This window comes from Cyrtonyx montezumae, unplaced genomic scaffold (assembly GCF_038088225.1).
Source record: "Cyrtonyx montezumae isolate F1298 unplaced genomic scaffold, pur_monq_1.0 scaffold_24, whole genome shotgun sequence".
Classification (NCBI taxonomy): Eukaryota; Metazoa; Chordata; class Aves; order Galliformes; family Odontophoridae; genus Cyrtonyx; species Cyrtonyx montezumae.
In genome coordinates, this window is record NW_027071981.1 from 2,432,604 (window position 1) to 2,459,761 (window position 27,158).

General features: G+C 43.9%; 1 protein-coding gene across 2 annotated transcripts in view; it reads right to left on the reverse strand.

Annotated features, from left to right (window-relative positions):
• SPTBN1 (spectrin beta, non-erythrocytic 1) overlaps window positions 1–27,158 on the reverse strand; it is a 121,701-nt gene that overhangs the window by 27,202 nt on the left and 67,341 nt on the right. For both annotated transcript variants that reach the window (XM_065739439.1, XM_065739440.1), the window contains 16 exons: window positions 23,008–23,159; window positions 20,457–20,630; window positions 18,954–19,045; window positions 17,673–17,753; window positions 16,789–16,904; window positions 15,662–15,774; window positions 14,890–15,077; window positions 13,746–13,863; window positions 12,064–12,222; window positions 11,195–11,497; window positions 10,248–10,401; window positions 8,791–9,661; window positions 8,526–8,663; window positions 7,129–7,885; window positions 6,664–6,866; window positions 1,212–1,302 (listed from right to left, as the gene is read on the reverse strand). In XM_065739439.1, coding sequence (XP_065595511.1) covers window positions 1,212–1,302; window positions 6,664–6,866; window positions 7,129–7,885; window positions 8,526–8,663; window positions 8,791–9,661; window positions 10,248–10,401; window positions 11,195–11,497; window positions 12,064–12,222; window positions 13,746–13,863; window positions 14,890–15,077; window positions 15,662–15,774; window positions 16,789–16,904; window positions 17,673–17,753; window positions 18,954–19,045; window positions 20,457–20,630; window positions 23,008–23,159 — 3,710 coding nt within the window. The remainder of the gene's footprint in view (window positions 1–1,211; window positions 1,303–6,663; window positions 6,867–7,128; window positions 7,886–8,525; window positions 8,664–8,790; window positions 9,662–10,247; window positions 10,402–11,194; window positions 11,498–12,063; window positions 12,223–13,745; window positions 13,864–14,889; window positions 15,078–15,661; window positions 15,775–16,788; window positions 16,905–17,672; window positions 17,754–18,953; window positions 19,046–20,456; window positions 20,631–23,007; window positions 23,160–27,158) is intronic.

Genomic DNA, 27,158 nt, shown 5'->3' on the forward strand with positions numbered 1-27,158 from the left:
AGAAAAGGCACTCAGGCGGCCAGACACTGGAGCTTTTATGTGTTCCCTTCTCTTTCAGTGACTTTGGGGGAAAAAAAAAGACCCTAGGGAACACCACATTGACACAGAAGCTAGAAGAGCTTCAAAAGCCAGGGGGATTTCTGTATTGGAAATGTTACAGAGGAAGGAAGAAGCTGTTGCTAATAACAGCAGAATTTTTGCTAATCTGTCATGTTTTTACTACCAAGGAAGGAACATTGAAGCCAAATTTCCAGTCAGCTTACGCAATGCAGGAAGACAAGACTGCATCTAGGCAACCAAGCAGTAAACATCATTTGCCCACTTTGTGAGTACCATTTTGTATGATTCCTTGTAAAAATCCCAGCTGTGGGACAATTCCAGTTAGAGACACTGCAGTGACTTCCAGTCTCCCATGGCTGGCTAAAAAAGTACAGCTAATGCAGTAGCTCTTGAAACTGAAAGCATTATTCCCACAGTCCTTGCAGGCCTCAGGTATGGACAGCCAGCTTTTAATGTGCATCACAGGCAAGGCCTGAACCATCTTCAGTATCTGTCAGAATTGCAGGAAATAACCCGAAAATTACTCACTCAATTCCCCCTGCTAGGAACAAGGCTATTTGAACTCCAAAATGCTGCTTTCAGAGTGAAGAGTCCAAGTAAGCCACCAGAAAAGCTGGAAAGGGTTTCTGGTTGTTTTTGTTTTAATGTCGCAGTCCTTAACAAAGCACATGCAAACCATCAGGTAGATCACACGTTACAAACTACCCCGATTACATCTGCTCCCCTTTTTACTATGCTTCCATTCTTCTGGCTAGTGTTCCGTACTAATCACATACAGGAATATCCTGTTTCAGGCCAAATATACGTACACAGCCCCAGAAAAGATTCTTAGTATGAGAGTTCAGTGTAATCCCACCAAATTCTCCACGATTAACTTATCCCACAGCACAAAGTTTCGCTGCTTTGGGCAATTTTCTCTGCTTTTACCTTAGGGGAGGAAAGGAAAAAAAAATCAGTCTGCACAACAAATGGGTTAACCTTTGCAGGGTTCTGGGTGTTCAGCTTTGGGCTGGTTTTGGGAACCGTTTACTTCATGCTAATACCACTGGAAGACTCGACTGCAAAACACTGACGAGTGCAACGAAGGGGGGTAAGGCCGCTCTTCCGCAGGATGCAGCTATTAGTGACACCACTGAAAGGAGATGATTTACCTCTTGACAATCCTGAAGAAACTTCTGCAGGTCCCTGTTATCTTTCAGTCTCATCAGAAGTTCGCTGGCTGCTTCACGGTTCTTCCTGTGCCTAGCCAAAGAAATAACAGCAGAGAGAAAGTCCTGAAATAGGCATTCCCTGCATTTGGGTTTGCTCGTTCCTGTAGGCTCTCTGGGATATGTGTGTTGTGTAAGTACACGCTGTGTCCTGAACAAAGGGCACATCTGAAGCTCAGATATGAATGTGTTACTTAGCGTGGTTACTTCAGTTCAGCACATATTTGTTTTTGTGACCAGTTAAATACACGGGGAAAATGGTGAAATCAGCGGGATGTCACAAGTGTTACGTACAGAACTTGGAGCATTGATTTCAAGACCATAGGAAAGTTCAGGCTGCCAAAAAACATAAGAAAACAATCTTCAAAACTGCAACAGTGGGGGCTCGCACTCTGCGGCCTTCGCACGGTGCGTATTTGCTGCAGGGCTCTTGGTAACAGACCTTGATGGCTCTGCACCTCCTGCTAACAAAGCTGCAGTCATTTATATAACCTTCCAAAAGCTGTACTGAATAAAACATACGTGACACGGTCGTGTATTTCTGCCAACAGAAGCACCATGCACCTCAGAATGTAATTCTCAGGGCATTTAAGACTTACTAGAGAGAAAAACCAAAGGTTAGACAAAAAGCCCTATTTTTAATATGCTAACTGCGTGCCTCCTGAAGGATGAACTGTGCTCACCCCAAGTCCCACAGGATGTGGTGGGCTCTCCAAACAGACCTGGCTCCTGATGAACACGTTCCCCACATATCCCTGAGCATGTTATTGATTGAGGCCTAATTTGGAATAGACCCCGCTGTCATTCAGCAGTTTTGTTACTTACATGGTAAGATTTGATCGTACTCACTGTGCGTGGTCTTATATTAAAATGTCACTGTGCTATGTAATAGAATGAGATTATAATAAAGATAGAGAGCTGGAAATTATTTTATAGGGTGGCAATTTACAAGATGATCTCAGAACATAACAGTAATAGCTAAATAAATCCACGTTAGCACATATCTCCAGAGGCTTAACGTTCCTGAGGACTATAAATTACGTTGACAACAACTGGCTTAATGCACCACTCCTCCTGACCTACAAATTACCAGAGCAAGTGCTCTGGGAACAAAGCAGTGCCTCCAGAAACACAGGGACAACCTGAGGATAGGTTTTGCATAAAAGCAAAAGGGCTGTAGCCAGAGGTATAGGAGAAAACACTTTAAAGGACTGCAAATGGCTTCTCCTTTGTCTCAACACAAGCAGCATCCCTATAGCTGTAGCTGTCATCAGCAGAGTTACAGATCAGCTGGCGGGGAAGGGACGCGTAACTGTGGAAGCAGGAGGATGCAGCCCAAGCCCAGCTAATCTTGATGTTGGCAGCTGTTACCAGAGGGTGCAAAGGGAAGGACACAAGCTGTGCCTTAGGAAAAACTGCTGTAAGGTAGCTAACATCGGTGGGTCTGACTCAGCTTTCTTGACTCATTTGCATACACTTGGGCAAATACAGTGCACTTTTCTGGTTAACTGTCGGGGTGATTCTATCAGGATGACCCCAAAGATTCAAGGAGAAATTACATTCCAGACTCAAGTATTCTGGAAAGGACACGAATTGGGAAACTAAAAGAATTATTATGACATTGATTTAAATAAAGAATGCACAGGCAAGTTATTTTGTTGAGAAATCTGGAGTTTAAAAAGACTGACAATAATATCTCCCACAGAGTGCTTCATGAACGCTGAAGGGAACACATGCAGGGAAATAATATAAATGATGGAATACTTTTTTTTCTTCTTCAGTCTAATAATTCTGATCTTTGGTGCTCAGAGCTAAGTAATTAAAAGGCTGTTTCTCTGTCCAATTGGCCTGGAGTGAGGCTCAAGGATGAGTATTCTCTGAAGAAGAGCAGTCAAATTGTGGCAAGGCTTCATCTGGGTACTTGAAGATGTGGCTGGGGTATTCGGAGAATGGATGCTGCTGCAACAGGAAGAAATTCCTGTCTTTTTATCACAAAACCGATGTGTTTTTTTCTTAATGGGAATAACTGGCCTTGAGAAGCAATTTAGCATGTTCTCCTTACGCAGACTGCCTTATATCTAAACACGGTTAATTCCGCGTCTGTTTTCCCCAGGTCGTTCTTTACAAGTTCCAGCAACATATCTCAGAATTTTCTTATTACAGAGCATAACTACCCACATCGTTCAAAAGCTTTTCCGACCCTCTGCCACCAGTATGCCAGACATGCCTTAAGTGGAACAAACAGAACAGAACCCTTCAAATTACAACTTCTTATCCAGATGTCAGAAGCACTGGGAGCTGCCTGCTCAGCCTGGCTGCAGCTGAGCCTCCTGAGCACAGTGGGGCTGCAGGATGGCCCACACTGCGGCTCTGCCAAAGGCCACAAGCACTGCAGCATCCCTGGAGGTGGAGAAAAGCTCCAAACTTGACGTGTGCACTTCATTAACAAAGGCTGCCCATCTGCTGATGGCTGCTGTTACTGGTCAAGTCCTTTTCTTCTGAGAGGGATGCAGCAAGGAATGGCCAGGAACCCAGATCCTGACAAACTCAGGGTATATCAATGGATGCTCTCACTGATTTGCTAGAACTGTTTTGGAAGAAAATCCCACACTAGCACAGAATGGTTTGCTCTTCAGATTTCAGTTACTTAGAAAACTACTTGAATTCATCTGCCTTTTCAGGTGAATTATCACATATATTACTTAAATTATAGCTATGTCCAGGTTTACATTAAGTAGGTTCTTCCCTCTGTATATACTGATGAGGCAACCTCAGATCCAAGTGTCCAAGCTAAGCTAGACCTACATGGAAAATAAAGGATAGGAAACAGGATGGAGCATCTTTCTTTTCTGGCAACAATATGAAGAATCTAAAATAGGAAAATGATGTATGTTCAGCAAGAAGATGTGTCTGACTCAAATCACTCGAAGAGCAGAGCACCAAAAATTGCCATAATGCTCCCAGGCTGCCTCCCCACAGCCCCCTGAGAAGGTTAACAATGCTGGAAGCTGACAGCATCTCCTGTGGTTAAACTGTAAACCTGTGGGTTTCAAAGCCCCTAATAAATCTTATACGTAGCATAAATGCTACTGCTTGTCAAGAACACTGAGATATATGCTAGGCAGTTCTAACTTACTTAATTGTTCCAGCAAACGGAGGGCGTTCTCTTTTCTGAACGGGCAAGGAGAAAAAAATTATTTCAGTTCAATTTAAGCAGAAACAAAACTTGGACTCGCCACTGTCCTTACAGGAGCATAACTGGATCTTGTGTGCCACAAACGTGCTGATGGCTTGCTCCAGTTCCCCTTCTTGATGGCAGCTTTGTTCAAACCCATCTTCTCCTCCTCTTGCTTTCTCCTTAATTCCTATTTATTTTAATTTTGATCTCTGCTAAAATAGTGCAGAAGTTGTATCTCCTTCTGCAGCCTCTTCTCCTCCCTCGGCCCGGTGTCTCCCATGCCTGCTGAGGTGCTAAGCCCTCACCCTGAAATGCTGTCTGCTCTCAACGGACAGTGGGTTAGCCTGCAAGCATTACTGTAAAAAAACAACAACCAAAAACCCAAACACCATATATAAAAAATAAAACAATATAAAAAACTACAAAGAGCACAGGAAGCGTGGAGCCACTGCGCATACTGGAGTTTGTTTGGTTTTGTCTTTTGTTACAACATCCAAGAGGAGCTTGGTTGGGAGAGCAATCTTTCGTAAAACTGAAGAGGCTTCCTCTGCCACCACTCCCACTACACCCAACCCACGGCTTTGTTCTTGAGGCTTATCAACCTTACAGACTCAGAGAGCAATCACACGGATTTCCTGGATAACAGCACACCGGATGACTTTTGCAGCACTCTGCATAAATAGCTTTGGAATTGAGGAAATGCGTTGGGAAAAAAAAATGAGTTAAGAAAAAATGCAGCCTCTGAGACTTGCCAATCCTTCTGGGGGGACCAGCACACCAGCTGCAGTCAGGGCAGCACAGCTGGCTGAGCAGGGTACCGCAGGGACACAGAGGAGGAGCTGTGCTGGGGAAATGGTCATCAAAGCACCGCAGTGGTGGGCAGCAGGAGCCCCTGTGCACACCACTGCTTTCAGGAAAAGAAGAACAAATGAAGGTGCTGACTGGATAAGCTCATTGTGCTCCAGTGCTGTACAAAAGGCACATGTAAGTTCTTCCTTTATCTGTATTGTCTTCCAGAAAAGGAAACCATTATCTTCACACAAAGAAACCTGTTTGTGTCTGGACTTGGGTTCTAAGTTGCTGCAGCTGCAAACTCAATTAAGTGAACAAACTCAGATCCCAGGTTGCTTTCTGTCATCTCCTTTCTTCGATCTTTGCAGATTCTCTTCAGAATCTAAAGAGAATCAAGCTGGCCATAGAAAGAAGGAAAAGGTGAGCTATCCTTGGGGTTACGAGGCCCGAGGACTCACACAAGCTCTGGGAACAAGAACATGCACCTTTTTTTAAAGCCTCAGGCCACAGCTAAAACGGGTACACATATGGTGTGAAATGTTTAGAAAAACAGGAGAGGTACAACATCATCTGCACTGCTTCAGCTCAGTTCTCTCTGAAGATAAAAGCATCTGGCAACCTGAGCTTCCTGGCTGCAGGAGGATGCAAGTCCGACAGAAGCTGGTCAGTAGTGTTTGACATAAAAGTTCTGCAGGAGCTCACTGCTGTGTTCTGACAATCATGACTGAAAATCACTTTGAAAGATTCTGCTGTTATTCAAACCAATTGAAGACAGAACTTTCAATCGTAGCCATCAAAACTAAACATTCGGTTCTCAAAGAAAATGCAACCCTTGAAATGTCTATAGCAACCACAGCTAAAGAGACAAAGCAAAATCCTTTTTTCTAGGATGAAAGATGCATTTGTACCAAGGCTTTCTAACCTCATTTCAGTAGAGCCAGGTAACGTGGAAAACATGTTCAAAGCCAAGTGGATGGGGTAGATAAAATGCCAATTACACTCTTGAAGAGCCACATCCCCAGAGGAAGGACAGGAATATATTACTGTAACTAAATCAGCTAGGAGATAGCAGAGGAAATTTAAGTGTTGTAGAATCAAGTACAGCTACTGCTACTGCTTCCACGGGAGTATGATAGTAAGGCTGACAATACTCCAAGAACTATGTGGCAACACTCCTGCAGCCAAATTCTGACTAGTGAGCCCATTCCCTAGTAAGTCTTCGGAAAATGGGACAGGTAACATTTAATTAAGGTAGCCAAGCATGTTTTTGAAACATCAAAGCTCCTACTTACACACAGGACAAAGAAAACAGTTAGCAACAGACATCTTCTAACAAGTCACTTTGCCTTTCTATTCCAGTAAAATACCATTTCTCAGAGAAAGGAAACGAAACACAGCTACATTCTGCTGTCACTCTGACCTTACCTGTCATCAATAGAGTCCACTTTCTCTTGGATTTTATCCGAGTTAATGTTCCCATCACTAACCAGCCTCCTGCCTGTCTCTACAACTGCATTGATCTTCTCTTCATTCGCATCCATGGTGGTCATGAAATCCTCCTGTTTTTTAATAGCAGCTTCTGCTCCTTCCAAGGTAGTGGGCATTTCTGTGTGTGCCAGAACATACTCCTGTGTTTAAAACACAAATCAGAGAGGTAACAGTATTGTTCTCGGGCTATGCTGTAAGCTCTGTCAACAGATTCAACACATATGAAAAGAAAAGCCTCCTGAGAACAGTTAAAAGTAAATATAAAGAGCAAATTGCAGTTAGGAAAAAAAAAAAAGGTAATTTATCTGTTCTCAGTTCTCTTGTTGAACAATCTTGTTTGTTAGCTCCTTGCAGTATATGTTAACTCATGGAAATGAAGCCAAGTGGATCTCTGCCACTTACCTGGTTATTAAGAAATGCTTCTGCTTGCTTGGTATCTCTGAGAAAGAGCTGGTAGGCATGAGACTGGGAAAGGAGATTTTGCCTGTTCTCCCACATTTTGTGAAGCTCATTCCACCCAGTGTCCAAAGCTTGCAGGCGCTGGCGTAGGAACATGTACTGAGCATCAGTTTGCCCTTGTGTCACCATCTCGCCCATGTCCCTCATTTTCTGATAGTCTTCCTCATAATTGTTGATTTCGTTCTTAATATTCTCGTGCTGAGTGAGCAGCTTCTCGGCCTCTGTCAGTGTGTTCGGCATGTCTTCGGAGGCAATTGCAGTCTGCGTTCTGGATAGCCAAGACTGGAAGTCATCCAGATCTCTCAGGAACTGCTGCAGTTTGCTTGCCTCTCCAAGAGACTCCTCCCGGTTTTTCAGGGTGGTCTTCATTTCTTCCCATACATCATTGATTTCTGCAAGCCGTGAAAGGATAGCTTGTGCCTGGTCTGGATGCTCTGATTCCAACTTTTCTGCCTCCTTCTGCAGGTCACTGAGCTTAGCTTCGATGGCTACCAGGTCACGTTCCATCCCTGTCAGCTTCCGCTGCAGAGCCATCACTCCAGCTAGATCATTACCCAAATCTTGTGTGGATTCAATCACTTTGGTTTTCTCCCTGATCCAGGACTTGGTTTCATTACATTCAAGGTGGTAATTCTGGATACTTAAGGCAGAGAGCAGGGCATCCTTCTTCCTGTCTACCAGTTCTCTGAACTGGCTCCATCTGAAATTTATGAGGAGAAAAAGGCAGATAAATTGAGACTCATATACACCAAGGGAAAAGGGTATAACAACACCGCGGAGTGGGCAGCTACTCAAATCAGTTTGTGAAGCTGTGAAATAACCTAACTTACTTGTGCTTTCTCAGTCCTTTCCATATTATTAACAGTTGTATCAACACACATATTAACCAAGCTGTGGCATTTATTAGACTACACCAAGTATAAGCAACTTTGAGTCTTTCCAAGTATAATCACTCCTTAAGTGAAAAACTGCTAGCCACCTCTAACTGTCACACTAAACACACTCTCTCAATGGACTGTGAAGCCAGAAAACGATCGAGAGTTCAGATGAGATATTTCAGACAGTGATTTCTTGTTTATCGTAATAGCCACTACAGTAAGCTTCCACCAGGTACACTGAGGACCTGGTTAAAATCAACTGCAGAACTCCATCTGCTAATCAAATATGTCAAAGACAGCTCTCTTTGCTTTTGAAGCTTTATACTTAAAGGCTTACCTTCAACGTATTTGAGGTAAGAACACCAGAATGCATTAAAAAAGACATTTAAGAAATACAAGTGACCCCAGTGTACTTTCTTCATCCAGCATCACATTTTTCACAACTGTTTGGCCTTCACTTACCTCGTGTTGAGCTTATCTTGCTGTGCTTTTATCTCTTTCTCACTTGGATGGCCACTATGCATTAACTGTCTTGCAATTTGGTTCACTACCGCAACACGGGAAGCCTGATTGTTCATTTCTGGTTCTAAGCTTTCAAATCTGGAAAAAAAATAATCACAAAGGTATTAAAGAATCTCAGTCATGGCCAATTCGACAAAGGTAGCTGGTGCAAAAATACCGTTTCCCATCCAGTATTTCCCAAACTTCCTGGTAAAGCCACTCTCACCTGTGCTGGATCACTTCCAGGTCCTCCAGCTTCTCTGGAATCTGCATATTGTTCAGCCACTTCTCCTTCTCATCAATCCAAAGTTCACAAGCATCCGCCTCACTGAACATCTTATAAAGAGCAAGGGTATCCTGCAAAGCCTGTTTACGCAGCCGAGTCAGCTCAGCAACCTCTTTGTATCTTTCTTCTATTCCAGACAACCTGCCTTGCACATCTGGAGAGCCGCCGTGCTCCTGCGGTAGTGCCTTTGCCTGTTCATGAAGCGAGTCAATGGTTGGCCGGTAGCTTGCGATCTCTTCGGCAACATCCTTGTGTTTCTTGACCAAGGACTGAGTGGAATATTCATCATGGCCAACATCATTGCTGGAGACGATTTTGAGGATGTCCAACATCCATGCATCAATGTCATCAGCATCAGCTTGGAACTGGTGAAGGAGAGAGGCTTCCTCCAGACGTTTCTTCCTAATGGCAGATAACTGTTCCAAGTTAGCCCACTGCTCCCGAATATCCTTAATTCTTTCTCTGATTTTCTCAGACCCAAAATGCTCTTCCGCAATCATGTCTTCACCTTCTTTTATAGCCTGCTGAAAGTGGCCACTGCGACCACTCATTTCATCTTCAAATGCCTTATGTTTACTCAAGAGACGGACGACGCTGGTTAGGTCCTTCCCATAGTCATCAGATGAAAGGATCTGCTCTTTCTCCCTGATCCAACCCTCTTCTTCAGCCATTTCCCAGAAGAATTTCCAGAGGCGCCGGGACTCCTCCAAGCGGGCACGGCGCTCAGCTGCGAGCTGGCACAGCTCTTGGTAGCAGAACTCCATGTGAGCGACGCGGTCCCTAATAACCTGTGGGTCACATGGCTTGTAACCTGTTCAGATAGAGAATGCATGTTACAACAAGGTCCCACCCATTTTCACCTCTACATCTGGGACATACATCTGAGTTCTTGACTCCTGCTAGCTCCATCTGCAAAGTTTACTGTAAAGAATCTACAGTTAAGTCTCCTGAAACTTAAAAATGTTTAAGTTTTCAGACCAAATCCTAAAAAAAAAAAAAAAAGTATTCATAAACTACCAGTTAAAGAAAATGCACTTCTCCAGATTTATATTACAAAAATAAGTATTATCTACTCTAGCTACAGTCACTAAATCAGCGGAATTGCTTTGAATTAGCATAAACTGGGGAAAACACCACACTGATGATTTCTTAAAGTCTGTATTAGAAATGCAAACTAGAATTAATGCTACAAACCTACAGCAGCTGCTGGTTAGGAATGTGACATCCTAGGCAAACCGAAATCTTGAGTGAGTTACCTGGATGAATTAATCATTGACACACTGAGCAAACGAACAAATACCGGTGGGTTCTCTTATTCCAGTGGTGAATTCAACTTAATGTGCCTTGCAGAACTAATGAGGCTCAGGGCTAAGAAGGACATGTTGGCTGCTAGTTACCTTCCCCATCGGTGGCAAACTTCTGAGCAGAGGCATTGACCCCTCTCACTCTCTCAGCCTGAATTGCAATGTCTGCTTCCACCAGAGCATGTTTCTGCAACAGGTCTTCAACCCCCAACAAGTGTTTGCCATAGTCTTGTGACAGCAGAAGCACCTGATCAAAATGGAAAAGGCAAGTAAATCGGGCGGAAGGCCACAAGCTGTTTGTTTCTTAATGGCTCTTTTGTGCCTTATACTTTTCTCTAGTCCAAAGTAACAACAGGAACATAAGCACAATTACTTCAAAATTCTGGAGACACGACCAATGTGAATTCAAAACAACACTTTTCAAATAATTAACAACCACAAAGAACGTGGCCATGCTCTTCAACATAGTTGTAAGCCTGGGATGAAGAAAAGCTAAGTTCTCAGCAGGAACGATGCAACACACTCTGTCCAGGTACTGTGAGGTGCCACTGAGCTACATGCATCTTTCTTTCCTCGGACAGCTTACCAGTTCTGCTGGCTGAAGGATGAGAACAAAGTTACAGTTCTCACTTTTCTAAGGTCCCACCAGAACACACAGGCAGACACTTCTTGCTTTTTAAAGCACAGTGGTGAAGAGGTGGCTAAACTCCCACGTAAGCAGCACTGGAGATATTTAATCTAATTCCCTTTCACCAAAATCTGCATCCTCACCCAAGCCAGACCAAAGCCTCTGGCCCTTATGACAGAGGCATGAACACGAAAAGTGGCTTTTTATAGGAGCAGACCTGCTCCTTCTCCTTATTGTTTTTAATCTTTATTTTTTTTTTAAATCATCATTTATAAGGCATAAGGAATTTGTTCACTGCTTATGAATTTGCCCACTAAACCAGAAAGGCAAAATGAGTCTTAAAAATTTACCAAAGAAAAGACACACACGCCTCTCTAGAATATTTATTCTATGTTCTCAAATGGATATTTACCTTCATCTCATCCATCCAGTCCATAATGTACAGCATCTCCTGGAAAATCTTTTGTAGGCCAAGATTCATTTCCAGCCGTTGTCTTCGTGCCCTGAGTAGCTCCAGAAGGTACTCCCAGAGGCGTATAACATTGTCCTTCCTTGCAGTGATGCGTTTGATATCATGGTAATTTTCAGTCTCAAGCTCCTTTGCAACTGCAACCACAGCCTGGACTCGCTCTTCATATGCTGCAATGTCTGTTTCAATGGCCTCGTGCTTTTTCGTGGCAGCCTCTACTGCTGGAAGGTCAAAGCCAAAGTTATCCTGTAAAGACAGAGACGGTTCTTCAGCGGTGGCAGCTGAGGAGAAAAGCCTAATGCTCAAATTTAAATGTGATTTCTGGTTGTGCAGAACAGTCGTTAGCATCTGTGGATCTCAAAATGCTCTGAACTCTCTTCTGATCAAATCATAGTCATAATGTTTGGGGAAAGAACCACGGTAGCTATCAGGAGTAGCCTAGAATTTTCTTGTTGGATTTTTTTGTTGTGCTAAATCCATCTCTAGTGGATAATAACAATAATAAACAGGCTAATTCCACTGAACCAACCTGAATATTCAGGTAAAGAAAATCTCAACTGTGGGTGTTTATTTCCATGAGTTTTTCCTGACTACAGACTGACAGACTCTGAGAATGGGTAAGCCAAGTGCGTTAAAGACAGGAGAGTAATATATATTCAAAAATACATTTACTCACATATACAATACTTATAAGTGTACACAGATTCAGTAAAATAAGTGGCATGGGAGAAAAAAGATTCCCTTTGCAAGAACTGTGTCCTTTAAGTACTTGGAATCATTTGAGTCACACAGACCATTTCTGACATAGGCACCTGAGAAACCAGACGTTGATTTTCACTCAGCCAAGTTTCTCTCATAGCTGCCTTGCGATCAAATCTGCGTGCAAGTTGTTCCAGTTTCTCTTGTCTGATGAGCTCATTTCGCAGTGCCAGTTCTCTTTCATGTTCAGCTTTTTCCAGTCTTTCCCAGGCCTGAAGATGTGAAGGAAAAAAAAAACAAGTAAAAAACAAACAGACAAACACGCACCTTCTAAACACGTGTTCATACAGTAAGTCACATCTATTTCACATGAAATCAGTACTGAAGTCACTCCAGCCAAGTTTTGTGTATGTGCCAGTATATCTGGTTTATATTGGCTGGCCTTACAGCTTGTCTGCTAATGCAGACTTCAACTTTGGTCACCATTCATTCATTCCTTTTCTGAACCATATTTATCTCAGATGCATTTTCTTGAGTTCATTTGTTATTTGCCCCCACTGAACCTTACACAAACCACCCGGCTTGAGCACATAAGACAGCAATTCTTCCCAAATTTTCTGAGTGCTATTCCCAAAGAAGGGATTCTATCCTTCTCCTTCAGGAAATGAAAATTAGATATTTGTGGCTTCTCCTCTCTAAAATCAATTTACAGCTGTTGTTATCACATCCGCTTTGGAAAGGAAAACAAGCACCAAATTTATTTGGCTGCACAGAAGTCCTTTTTTTTTCCCTCACACGCATGGCATTTGTATAAAAACCAAGTCTTAGAAGGATGCTGAAAGCCAGCTTATCACCTTTCAGATCTTCTTACAAACAACAAAAATACCCACAATTAAACACAAACTACCCCAATTCCTCTAAATCCTAACAGATGTGAAATTGCCTGAAACTCAAAGTATTTTAGGCATTCCCAGGCACAGGAGCTTAATGCAAACAGGGGAGCCACGCAGTGTACTGCTCTCTAGGATGCAGATTGAGGCCACAGACACCCGCAACAGCTGCTCTGGGAATGCCAAACATGATCAAACACAAATGAGGAAAGCTCAGAGTTTTAAGCTGTTTGTTATCCTTGAGAGAGTTTGTCAGCTCTGCTGAAGCTCTGTCAGCTGCACCAACATAAAAAATAGCTGCTTAAATCCCAAAAGAGAACCCACAAGATGAGTCACAGTACTTCCTTTACTCTCCCATGCTGTGGACAGAAGGGCTGAGAGGCATATAGAGGCCAGCTCTGCTCCCCACTTGTAGCCATGGAAGGCAGAGGCGTTGCATAACCCTGAATGACACAGGCTGTCTGCTGCTGCACTTGGCTCTGCTGGGACTCAACCAACCTTCTTCTTGTAGGGAGCTCTACTGTGATGTATCTCATCAAAACTAAATGAGGAGGGACGGAATACCTAGATATTGTTGCTACTTTCTGCTGATTAATAACAGCCAGGACCCCAGAGGATGAAGGGCTACCAGATCCATAACTGACTGCTCAGAACTACTGAGCATTTTTCACCATGCAGAACAGCTTAGGGATACTGAAGCCATCCAGGGACTCAGCTCATATCAGTGAGTCTGAGATAAGGGAAAAGATCCCCCCACCTGTCCCATCCCTTACAGTCCCCTATAAGAGGGCTGGAGATAGCAGATACTACCTTCAGACCGTCCCAGTATGCAGACACTGCAGAGACAGACACTGAACAGAAAAACCAGAATCCTGAGTCGCAAATAATGGGCTGCCTCAGTTTACCTTGTTAATGTCAGAGATGAGTTTGCCCTCCCTTGGCATGTATACTTTCTGATTGTTGGCTCTCATTTTACTTTGGATGGTAAAAAGCAGCACTTCCAGGTTTCCTTTTTCTGTAAACCTAAACAAAATTTTCCAAAGGAATAGTGTCACAATAAAGCTTTCATGGCTACCAAGGTATTACAAAGCACTTCCTTAAAATACTGACACTATGAAAGGGGTACTCAGATAAACACCTGCATCTTGTGTGAAAGCTGGAAGCAGCAGAAATAGCCTCCCCCCACCCTGCAACCAACTGGGCCAAGCAGAAACAAACTAATTCCTTCACCGAAGACAGTTGTCTGTCTGTTTGGATTTAAATCCCTTTGAGGGATAGAAGGCTGCATATTTTTTTACTCCATTACGTGTGTTGTCCTTCTTTACCAACTCAAGAAACTCAGGTTTTGTTTAAAGCCCACTGCACTCGATAAACCCTTCCCACTCTTTTCCCTGAGCTGTATGCCTGGGAAACAAACAAACTGCACAGGCACTGGGGAATAGGCTGCAGTTTAGAGGATGTCTGGATATTCTGTAATGCTCTTGACTGTCATTATTATCCATTATAACTTACATTAGACAAAATAATAAACAGATCTGATAACATAATGCTAAAATAAACTTTCCAGAAATAAAACGCCTGGCTCTGGTCATATCATTTTTAGCAAGCACAGCTATGCTTTATGAAGCCAGACACACTTCCTCTTGATTTTGGAAAAACAGTTAAGAGCCCTTTAATTGCTGTGTCCTGGTATTACATGCTGCTAGTGAGCACGATGAGTGATATTGCCATACCAACGTGGCACACCATTACTGCATCTCTGTGAAGGGACAGCTTCCAGCACCATGAGATCCCGCAAACAGCACACTTGTTTTCAGTGATTATTACTGCTATTCTTATTACTGTATGCATATCAAATAGCATAAAGCAAACAGAATCTAACCAATAATGGTCAGTGCCAGTTAGAAAGGTGATATCTAGTAATGCTCAGAAAAATAAATTCTTCAGCCAAGATAAAATCACCTAAATGCATTTGCTTTCCCAAAAAAACCAACAAGTGACTGAACAAAACAAGACCACTGGGTTTTTTTAAGCTAAGATTGAAATTACTTGGGTGGCTTCTCTACTGTGCGGTAGGTGTTGAATGCCTGTAGCTGCTGCTGCACACCAACCAGCGAGTTGGCAAATTTACGGTTGTTGAGGATGATAATGGTTTGCTCAATCCACTCCAGGAGGTCAGATGCCAGCGATTCGTATTTCTCTATCATTTTCTCTGTTTCGATGGCATTGTCAAGCACCTGCAACAAGCAGCACAAAATAAGCTGAGTAACAAGGGCAGCATTCTTCAGCATCATCTAAATCCAACGAGCTGCATAAAAGAATCTACATGGGTTTATGAATCAGTCTGAGTTCGCTGAGGTAGAAGGGCTTTGCACTTTTCGGTGCTGAATCCCCACGATCCCAAGGCCACAGAGGGGCAGAGCAGAGGCTCCCAACAGGATCCACATCTACTCTGCCAGCTATAAGAATAGGGGCAGCTTTGCCAAAGGGCAGAGAATGACGGCATGTTTTTTAAATGAGGGACTTGTTTGGGCTTCAGAAGAGACAGAAGACCCAGAGGGTGATGAAAAGCAGCAACGATGCAAAATTAACAAGCAAAAATAAAACACCAGCCAAATGTTTTCTAATAAGAGGCAGCTGGAAATTAACTACTCCTCGTGGTCATATGGGAATATTTAACATTCAAAATGCATTTCAAAAGCAAAACTAAGAACCACCATACAGTGGACTCTCTACGGTTTAACACTCGAGAGGAAAAGAAAAAAGAAAAATCAAAAGATTTAAATCACTTTGCAATAACTTATAACTTGAACTTGCAAACCTTTCCAATGCGCTTTCCTTCCACAGCTAAAGCTTTCATTTTGGAGAAGTAGTGGTAATATGTCACCACATAAGTGATGATTGACTTTTCATCAGGATGATCAACACTGATATCTGCAAAGTAAACATGAGTTGTCTTAGCACAGTGGGAGTGCATGGATTAAAACAACAAAGCTAAGAATCTAACAAGAATGGGTTCAAGAGTCAGAGAAACGGGTTCAGTGGCAGTTCAACTGCTAATCAGAAACATAGTGAGCAGTGTTGGAGTGGTTCTGGATTCTCAACCCAGTGTTGTACACTGTCACTGAGTATTCCTTTACCCACCTCAGTGCAGACCATGGCTGAAGCTGGGCTGGAGATCTTTGGGCCCTGGCATCTGGCTCACCATTTTGTCACAGACTGCACAGCTGAACTACTCCTCTAGTGTTCATGTGAGTCAACACACCTACTGCTAATTAAAATCTTCAGTGCTCTATCAGTATGAGGAGAAATGCTAAACGAATGGCATGTCTGTCCAGGCAAATCTTCTGAGTTATATGGATCGAAAACAAATAGGTTTTTTTTCTGTAGCAATTGCGAGGTACTGGAAAACAAGCAAGAAGAAACTTGCCCAGGCACAGGCCTCTATTTATTTGCCCTGTGACAGAAAAATTTTGTCCTAGAATTGTGAGCATTCCTTCCAGCACATGTGAGTGCACAACCTCATAAGTACATGCAAAAAATCTCACCAGGAGTCTGAAAGAAACAGCAAACTATTGGGTGAAACCCACATCAGTAATCTCCTGGTTCAGGATGACAAACAAAAAGCCTTTTTTCAGAGCACGCCAGAAGGACGTCTCTAATTGGAATGATTTTATGATTTTTATGGCCAATCCAGTGGTCTTGTCAGATGGAGGAATATAAATTCTGAATTTAGAGCTGTTTTGGTTCCACTGCTCAGTTCTCTGCAGGAGACATCTTGCACTCGCTCCTTCCCTCTCTGGCTGTACCATCGAGTGAGTCAGCAGCATCCAGCCAGCTGCTCTTCAAGGCAAGAAGCTATCACAAAACAGCGTGCTCTGACAAGGACTGGTGGGAGAAAAGAGCCCACTAAGAGCTGCAAAGTGTTAAAACTGCAGGAATTCTTACCCTCAGGGTCCAGGAGCTTAGTAAGACCAAGGTGTTGCTCAGCAAGGTTAAAAGCGTTCTGCAGATTGTAGTGTGCATTTGATTTCTTCAGCTTGTCAAAATCGATCAGATCAGGCCTGGACGGGATGAAAAATTCTTCAGATTTGCCAAAGCACAGCACAGCCACCCTCAAATGAACAAATGCCATAGAATGTGCCACCCTCAGAAAACCTGGCCTCTCATGCTGCCGAGGTTTCACTTGCACAACTACCCCTATGCATTTCAGTGTGAGAATTAAGAGGAATGAAGTAACACCTAGCAGTTAGCAGGCCAGCAGAACCTAGCCCATGACAAAAAATAACAGTAGTTTACCAGGGACAAATGCAAGTGATCAGTCAGTCTCTACTCCTGACAAGGTGAGTGTGGAAGCCATCCCCACTAACTCCACCTGAGCTCACCAATGAGTGGCACTGCAGCTGTGCCCAACTTTGCAGCAGACTCTGCAGTCTCTGCCCAGTGATTCTTTCCCTTTCAGGCTGCCACTGCATTCCATTCTCCTGGTACGCTAATTCACAACTCACAACTGGCTACACAGTAAGGTATAAGGACTTCTCCAATGTGGTCAGACACAGAACCAAACAACAGTGCGTGTAATTTATTCTTCTGAAACCAAACACAACTAACACACATTGTGGTGTGAGAAGCTGTTGGCCAGATGAGCTCACAGCAAACACAAGAGTGAAAAAGTGAAAGGCAAGTTGCTGTAAAACTCCCAAGTCATTCTTCAACTTCCTCCTCTCCACAGATTCTAAAATCAGGCTGCAAGGTAACTTCAAAACACAGTGCACACTTCAACAGTACAAGCTTTCAAAATCCTTCAGGACATTTCCCCAGACCACACGTACCTGTGCTTGTGTATTAGTGCATTGAAAGCCATTCCATCCCTCCAGCTTGTTGTAAAGTTGTGAATGTTGACATTGGGGTAACTGCCACAACAAAGAGAGCACAATCAATACCGCACGTCCACTGCAGCTCTGTGTGTTCTGTTGCTAAGGGCTGGTTGCAGAAGTGACTTATTTGTTGTAAAACTAATGGAGGGACATTCCTTCCCTCCATGGACAATTTACCTTCATAACTGTTTTCTAATCAGGCACTAGAAGTAAGAGCATCTTTTTCACTCCCCTAAACCAGCAGAATTGATATGCATGTGGCTAAGCCATAGATTCACAGAGCATGAAACAGAAGCCAGCTTACCACTGGTTTATTTTCCTTGCAGCTCTCAAAATAAATCGTTGTGAATTCTGGCTCCCCAGCTTATAGTTCACAGTCAAAGATTCAACCAAGACAAGAGACCAACCTTTGCTGACATCCACCATGATGGGTGGGTCCCACTACATTTGACTAAATGTGAACAGAAAAAGCATTATGCCCGGAGGGCAAAAATACTTTTGGAAGGCCAGAATACATGTGTCAGCACTCTTGAGACTTAAAATGCACATCTGTATCTTATGCCATTAAACAAGAAGTAATTTTATTTTTGAGCACTGAAAAAGTTAAAAAAAAAAAGCCTTAAGTGACAACAGAGTTGACAGCAGCTTTTAATGTCCAGGAAAACCTAATCAATCAATATGCACAAGACACAGACTGAATACAGCAAATTATCAGCTTGCCTTCAGCCTGCTCACACTGTAATCAAAAGGGAAAGTTCGACTAAATCCAGGGCAGTTCTGTTCCTTCTAGATTTTTCACAGACCACGTGAGAAAAGCTGGAGAGCCAGGACACATGAAATTCACCTTCACTCTGATAGTGAAAATCCAGATAGAAGCAAATGGCATATGTCCATTCTTTACAAGAAAGGACTCAGCTACTGCATCATCTAAGGGAACTGTACACCAGGGCACAGCTGATACCTTTATGCCACTGTATGTGCAAAGAGGAAAAGCTGGCAGCAAAAACCTTAACATCATTATTTCTTCAAAGTAGGGTCAGCTTTTACTATATATTCATTTGTTTATCGCATAGAATTAACATAATAAATCAGAATTTTCTGACTTGTAAACATCAATGTACTTTTCTTGTTCAAATTTGCTTAAGGAAATGCATGTATTTGCCTATTTTAAATGATTTCAATGAAAACTCAAAATGTTGTAGGAGTTTTAGAGATAATCACTTAATCCACACTCACCCAGCTGTCTTCATCTGGCACCACAAAAGCAATGCATCCTTAGCAGACTTCTTCTCCTTGTTGTCCTCAGTTTCAACACTGATATCTTGGATCTGAAATTAACACAGAAGTTGTAAAGCTTCTCTTTGAGAAAACACATCTTTCTTCTTCTTAAAAAAAGAGGAAGGACACTGTATCATAACCTAACTAGCAAAGGAAATCTATGATGACCCAAAAAGCAGGTTAGCACAGGCACAGGCTTTTCCTTGGTTAAGAATATTCATGTCAAGAGAAAGCTTCATATGCCCTTATTTTACTGGACCATTACTGTTTCTTTAGTCTATAGTTTGAACTTCACCAGAAAATATTTCCAATTGCCAAGGCAAACCCTGTTCTAGGTAGCACCTTAGTTTTACCCTGCAAGGTGAAACTGCAATACTGAGATCAAGGGCTACAAGCTGTTCAGAAGGGATAAGGGCAGGGGAGTTGTCCTCTATGTTAAGAAGCAGATACACTGCAAAAAGTTGTCTTCAAAAAACAGCCACGATCAGGTGAAGAGCTTGTGGGTAAAAATTAGGGACCAGACCAGTAAAGGACACCTGGTGGCTGGGGTCTAGTAAAGGCAACCTGACCAAGGAAAGCCTGTTGGCAAGTCCTCCTTGCTTCAGCTATAAGAAACATCACACTCGCAGGCTCTCATCCTGATGAGAGATTTCAACCACCCAGATGTCTGCTGGGAAAGGGACTTCGTGAGCTGTATGCTATCCAGGAGACTCCTGGAATCCACTGAGGATAAATTCCTGGTCCAGGTGGTGGGAGGTGTTCCGGTGGACCTTGTTCTTAAGAACAAAAACAGACAGGTTGGGGATGCAAAAGCTGGGGGCATCCTTGGCTGAAGTAATCATGAGACAGTGGAAAAGCTGGGGAGGGACTTTTTATGAGGGCATATAGTGACAGGATGATGAGAAATTGTTTTAAACTGGAACAGGGTAGATTTAGACTAGGTATTAGGAAGAAATTCGTTACTGTGAGGGTGGTGAGTCACTGGAACAGGCTGCCCAGTGAGGTTGTGGATGTCCCCTCCCTGGAGCCATTCAAGGCCAGGCTGGATGGGCTGTGAGCAACCTGGTCTAGAGGGACGTGTCCCTGCCTACAGCAGAGGGTTGGAACTAGATGATCTTAAAGGTCCCTTCCAACCCAAACCATTCTATGACTCTATGATTCTATATGTCTGTGACTGGAGCTTCATATTTGTTAGCAGTTAAAAAATGAAAATGTATGACCCTCTGCACAGGAGACCTAAGCCCTAACTCCCAGTGACTGACACTAAAGATCTTGAAGTTACACTCTCCTCCCTCAGCTCTGAAGCATGTCCCATCAGATGCCAAGCACCTTTATCTCCCATCAAGTTGAAGGGTTTAGGAATGCTCCAATCTTAAAAAGCAAGATAAAACAAATTACAAGTACGTACGGAAAACTCACAACACACATGCATAGGTATGTGTGTAATGAGTACATCCTCACCTGGAATCTCAGGATAATAGTCCAAATAAGGCCAAGTGTCAGCCTGTGATTCCCATCCACAATATCATGAGATCCCATGTTTTCCAGGTGCACTCGTTGCTCTTTCAGGAACTGCAGGGCTTTATCAACATTCTCCAAGCAATGGATGCGCATCCTTCCCTTAGTTGGTTTGGGCTAGAAGGTAAAAAGGAGAAGAAAAGCTTGTATTACTGTAAATGGAAGAAAAAAAATGCATAGTAACTCTTCATTCCAACAAGCTGAGTCACTCAGGTAGCCCACTTCCAGCCACCAAAACTGCATGCATTTGTCTTGCATATTCAACCACCTATTTACATCTCAAGGATAATGGTACCACAACTGTGCCCTGGGGCATCAGGCCCTGAGTTGCATGGCCTCACCACCAGCACTGCCTGCACTCTGGGTGCTACAGTTCAGAATGGACATCGAGCTACCAGAGGGTTACAAAGCTGGAGAAAGGTCCAGAGGAGAAGACATATTGAGAGCACTGAGGGCCCTGGGTTTGCTCAGCACAGAGCAGAGGAGCTGAGTGGAGGCCTGATGGCAGCTGCAGCCCCTCACAGGAAGCGGTGGGCAGTGCAGAAGGAAGGATGGGCATGGAGCTGCATCAGGGGAGGGGCAGCTGGGGGTGAGGGAAAGGCTCTGACCCAGAGGGCAGTGGGCCTGGCACAGCAACTCTGTTCCACAGGCTCCAGCTCCAGAATCCTGGATTCAAATATGAGCGTATAATTCCTGTTCAAGTGCACCAGTAAGCACATCATATTAAAATAATGATCTATACTAGTTTCTAGGCTTGTTTATTGTTTTCTGAAAATATGATGTTTCTTGTCTTGCTTTCAAATGTTCTGCATACGGTCCTGCCTTTGCATTCCTGCTTGGGTGCCATGGCAATGTCAGAACTTAACCAGTGAGAGCCACAACAAATTCCAAAAGGTTGGAGAACATCAGCAAGTGGATGCTATGTGCTGATGCTCCCAGAATGTTTGTGCTGTGTGTAACTGTCTCAAAGCTTAGTGCTCTGTGTTATCTGTATTCTTGTTTGCAGAGGAAGGTGTGGTGGAATGTACTGTACAAACAGAGACTGCTCTCCTCCATCCTGAGATAACAAAGCAACAATAAAAAGGAGTTTGTGGTAGTGCAGACAGCCGCCAATGCAATACGCTGACGATAATGTGAGTTCACTGTCATCAGGTGACTCCAGCACCCTGCCCACCCAAACAGCTTGTGTAAGCTCTTCTTGCATTTTTGAAACCTGGAGTAAAATATGTGAATGAATCACGCAGCAAGAGTCACACGGCTGGTCTGCACTCCACCACTGCTACTTGACACTGAAAGTCAGATCTTGGCAGGTAGATACAAAGATCTAAACGGAGGTGCCAGAATGCTGCCAGAATGCTCAAATAATGGAGCACGTTGTACAAATAAAACCTGACCTCAGTGCTACCTGCAGTGAGCAGGACAAACCTCACCGAAGTAAATTATTTGACACAGAAAGAAACCTATCTCCAGCAAAATAGAGCTGACAAGTACTGAGATTGTTTACCACCACCCACATGGTGCTGGGACAGGATACTGTCCTGCATGCCAGAGATTCCTTCTAACCTCACAGATGCATTTGGAAATCTCCCTTTCTTGCTTCACTATACAGATGCTACATTGTAGGCCATATGTTCAATTCATTACCCAGGGTCTTAGCCCATGGAGCTCTCATTAGTAGGGCTGCTCTATGACAAGCAATTACACAGTTGCAACCTCATGTAGCCTAACGTTTTAGCTAAACACTCCTATGTCTTTGAAAAGATTGCTTTAAATTAGATAGTTAAGAGCATAGCCATCATTTTAAGGAAATGAATGAATAAGTGATACTCAGCCATTTCCTCCCACCCAGTTTTCCTGTCATAGAGCAGAATCTTTCACTGGAGAGCTTTACTTACCTCCACGTGCTGATATCAGAGAGATTTTCTCCAAAGAATTTGTTCATTAAATATATTTTAGGTGTTTCTCTAACAGCAACAACAAAAATCCAAGCCTTATCTATTGCAGTAGACTCAAGTACACCCAGGAGCATTACTGAGTAGTTGGATGTGACTGATGATGGCACAGTGAAAGCCACGGCAATGCTACCCAGTGTGTAGCTGGCCCTCTCCAACCTGCTGTCCTTCACTCCCCTGCAGCACACCCTAGGGAGGGGAGAAGGGATATATCCCAGGACTTGGGCTGGCATTTCATGGGCATCATTTATTGCTCTGTTTCTGTCAGATCCAGGAGCTGGCAGTGTGCTGCTGAACTGCTCAGTCTCTCACCTGCAAGAAGCATTCAAATAAGACTTCCTCTGGCTTTTTACCTAATCCAGTAAGAAGATATTTCAATGATTTCTGGATCCAGATGTTCCTGAAATAATAAGCCTTTTATCCCCTATTTAATGCATAAGACATTTGCAGTGTTGAATCTTCAATATTCAATACTGGGCCACGCATTCACCAAAACAAACCAAGAATAAATGCACCATGAATATTAATAAGCAAGTGCTTACAAGTCTTTCTCCTGAAAGAACTTCCAGAAGTTTGATGAGCATCCTTCCATCGCGAAGGTCGGTGTACAGATCTGTAATTCTGCATGACACACGTGCCAAGTGGGAATTAACCCACTTGGTGAAAGTCTTCTTCTGAACTGCCTCACGTTCATCTGTTAAGAAAACAACACAGTGTTACTCAAAATAAATCACAGTTTATGTACCTAAATGAGAACGTGATGCTCAGACATGTCCTGTCTGTTAAGTGAAAGAAGCCTGCTTCTTCTCTTTGCCAAGTCATTGCAGAAAATTTGACTTCTTATCAGAAATCTGCCTTTCTCCCTGCTTTAGGGTGCTTCCTATCAACACTGGGAATTTTACTGAGTTACTATCAATGTTACAAATCTGGAGTACAGATTGCAGACTTGCATGCTGCTCATGTAAGCAGCTTTCTCAAGGTGTGAAGAGGTCAGCTGTGGAGCTGCAATGTAAAAGCCACTTTGGACTGATCAAATTGCCCTGTAGTTAGCTCAGAGTTTTCTTCCACCACTGGAAGAACAGGACAACTTCTGCTCTTGAACACACAATCAGATCCGCAACAAATTCCCTGAAACAGCAGAAGTCTCTTTGGAGTAGCACAGGTATAAAAGAGCAGAGGACAATCTTCTCATTTACTTCCCCTTTCCCCCATTATAGTTGCAGATTCAGCATTTGTATCTGTATTTACACAACATCAGTAAGAATTTCTCCGTAACTGCATGTTTGAGGTAGACTTGTGTTTATTTTAACCACAGAAAAATGGCCTCTTTCCATTTTCCCTTCCCAGAGTCTTTCGCAAATGTTTATACATGAAAACACTGGGTATGAGAGCTGTTTTAATGCACAGGTTCACTACAGTCCACATTAATTCAGAAACTCCTGAACAGCTATCTGCCAAGCTGAGAACTCTCAGACAGAAAATTTTAGACATCTCTGTGGTTAAATTCTTTTGCCAAGGGCTTTGGATGAAGCCCTTCCTTGTTAGCAGAAGGTCATTTCATTGAGCTGAGAACTACTACAGATCAAATTTATCAAAACACAGGTGCTCAAACTTGGAATTCTAAGTCCAAAATTAGACCTAGAAATGAAAGCAGTCAGTATTTCCAAGCAGCTGAGCATCTAAACCTCCTACAGGTCTCTTTAATGGTGTTGATGCATTCAGAAACAGGACATAAAGACTGATAAATATTAAACTACAATGTCCAGATCTGACAACTCTCAGTGTGCTGCTCCAAACACAGAAAATGTTAATGACAGTGCAGAGGAATGCAAAGTCTATGTCTGACTGCACAGAGCCCCTGTGGATGCCATCTTTCAACAGGCAGCACATGCCCACTCCCTGCAATGTGCTTCCACAGAGTGGCAGGGGCAGGATCAGAGACTAATAAAGGCTGGAAAAGACCATCCAGTACAACCACCAACACCACATCACTGACCGTGTTCCTCAGTGCTGTATCTCCACAGCTCTGCAGCACCTCCAGGGACGGTGACCCCAGCGCTCCCTGTGCAGCTGTGCCACTGCATCACTGCTCTTTGGGAGAAGGAATTGATCCAAACACCCAACGTGACCCTCCCCAGGCACAACGTGAGGCCATCCCCTCTCGTCCTATGGCTGTTCCCTGGGAGCAGAGGCCGGCCCCACCTCACACAGCCTCCTTTCAGGTCGTTGCAGAGAGCGATGAGGTCTCCCCTGATCCTCCTCTTCTCCAGACTGCACAGCCCCATTCCCTCAGCTGCTCCCATCACTCTGTGCTCCAGACCCCTCACAGCTCCACTGCCCTTCTCTGGACACGCTGCAGGGCTCAGTGTGTTTCTTGCACTGAGGTCCCAGCACTGAGTGCAGCACTTGAGCTGCAGCCTCACCAGTGCTGGTACGGTGGGACGGTCACCTCCTGCTGGCTGCGTTCCCACTGACACAAGCCGGGGTCCGTTGGCCTTCTTGGCCACCTGGCAGCTCACAGCCCCACGGCCTTCACTTCCACACAGGCTGCCAGCCGCTCTGCCCCAAGGCTGCAGTGGTGCATGGGGCTGATGTGGCCAAAGTGCAGGGCTTGATCCCAGCTTGTGCCTGACCAGCTACAGCATCCCGCTCACGGGACGGCAGGGAAGCAACAAAAGCCTGATGACCAAGAAGCTGAGGCTGAAGAGGATAGAAAGGTGGGAAATGAGCCAAAGGAAAAAGAACAGTAAAGAAAGAAGCAATATAGTAAAAAAGTGGTACGGAGGAGGGATCTGAGAGCAGATCAGCACTTCGCAGTCGGTTTATACAAACCCCACCCCAAGATTTCAGTTCCTCCCTTGCATTTCTGAGTTTATTCTTGCTCCTTGGCCATGTGGTAGGAAATGACCCAAAGCTAACGCATTGAAACTGTCCCACACATAACAGCTTTTACCCACCTATATGTTAGGAAACTAAGATAAAAGCTGCAGCATCTTCTAACCACATTGCAATTCACTCCAGCAGTGTAACAACACGGCTTGTTCCTCCTTGGACCACAGGAAAAAAAGGAATGACACAAGTGGAAATGGACATCTATCCAAGCGAGGACTTTAAAACAGCATCTACTGACACTAAATATGTTCTTTCTGAAGTATTTATAGCATCTTCCTGGGAATGTTGCATCCACATAACTTTGTCTACCAATGCTTTTAGTTGGAATATTTTTTGAAAGGAATGAGTTGCAGAATTAAAAACCTTGTAATAGTTGGTGCTTTTGAAAGAAAATTCCAGTAGAAATTACCACATGCCCCTTTACCAGCTCCACTGGATTAAGCAAGCTCCAGAACAGCTCAGCAAGTTTATTTAATCACTGCACAATTCACAGATCCTGTGCTTGTGCTCATCTTAAAGAGAAAAATGGATAGCCAGGGTCCTAAAGATAACGTTGGACATAGAAAATATAAGATAAACAAGAAATCTATCTGTTATCACCACAAAGCTATCCATTAAAAAAAATCTTTGGTCAAAAGCTATGGCTATCAACAATCCCCCTCACTCTAGATCACAGTAAAATCAATGGGTGGGAAAAGAAGAACACGCATGTGTTTTTAATAAAAAGATGAAGGATGAGAGCCTAATTTCAAACAGAAAGGACACAACATAGGAAATAGAGTGATGTGCCGTGTCAGGTTGTGAAAACCTTGGTGCTGTTGCATTAACTGGCACATACTTAGGATCTTTTGTTGTTGAGAGACAGTCAAAGGAAGGCACCAGAGAAGCCAAGCGTGGGCACTGCTTGCAGTGGGGGGAGGACAGTCCCTTCCATGGATGGTGCGGCCCAGGGGTCCCCTGGCTCTCCCAGAAACCTCCCTATCCCAGCATGACTCAGGAGCCTATGAGGGGACATGGCCATGCATTCTCCAGGCAGCGGGGACTCAAGGGTAAAACCTCGAGAACGTTCAAGAGAGTGATTCCTTTCCATGCATGCTGCCTGAGCATCCTTAAGCATGCCAACTTCTCAGTGAGGTGGGAACACTCCCTGTCAAGCTGGGGGGCCTCAACGCTTCAGTAGCACGGTGCCATTATGTCTGTTTCCTTCCTACAGCTGCTGCCTCTCCCCTTTTACCTTCCCGTTTCCTCTGTGTCGCTTTCTGTGGGCCTCCAGTTCCTGTTTACAGCAGAAGTTCAAGGGTTCGGTTGGTTTTTCTGGCCCCTCAGCTCCCCACCCTCACTCTGGTCCCCTCACACCTCATCCCCACCCACCCTCTGCAGAGCAGCCTGCTCCCTGCTCGTGCTGCAGACAAAAATAACCTCCAAGTCCCCACAGGGACCGCAGCTTCAGCCGTTCCAGCACTGAGTTTGCTGCTGCCTCTCCTCGTGTGCCCAAGCAGGTCAGTTACTGATCACCCTGGCGGGTTGCTGGGTGGGGTGCCAGGCCCAGGCCCTCCCCACTTGCTGCTGCTGCTATGTGGGAACAAGCAGTGTGTTTCGAAAGCTGTGTGACTGAGGCTGGTCATGTTTGAACCTCTCCTGGTTATTTCTACATGGTGTTTCTTCTGCCCGGCGTTTCACAATGACTGCAAGTTTTTGCAATGCTTTCACCAGCCCCTTCAGACCCATCAGCTGTATTTTCCTGCTGTGGAATTTCAGGTTCTAGCATGCGCAGAAGTAAAACTGGTGTAGCTCTGATAGA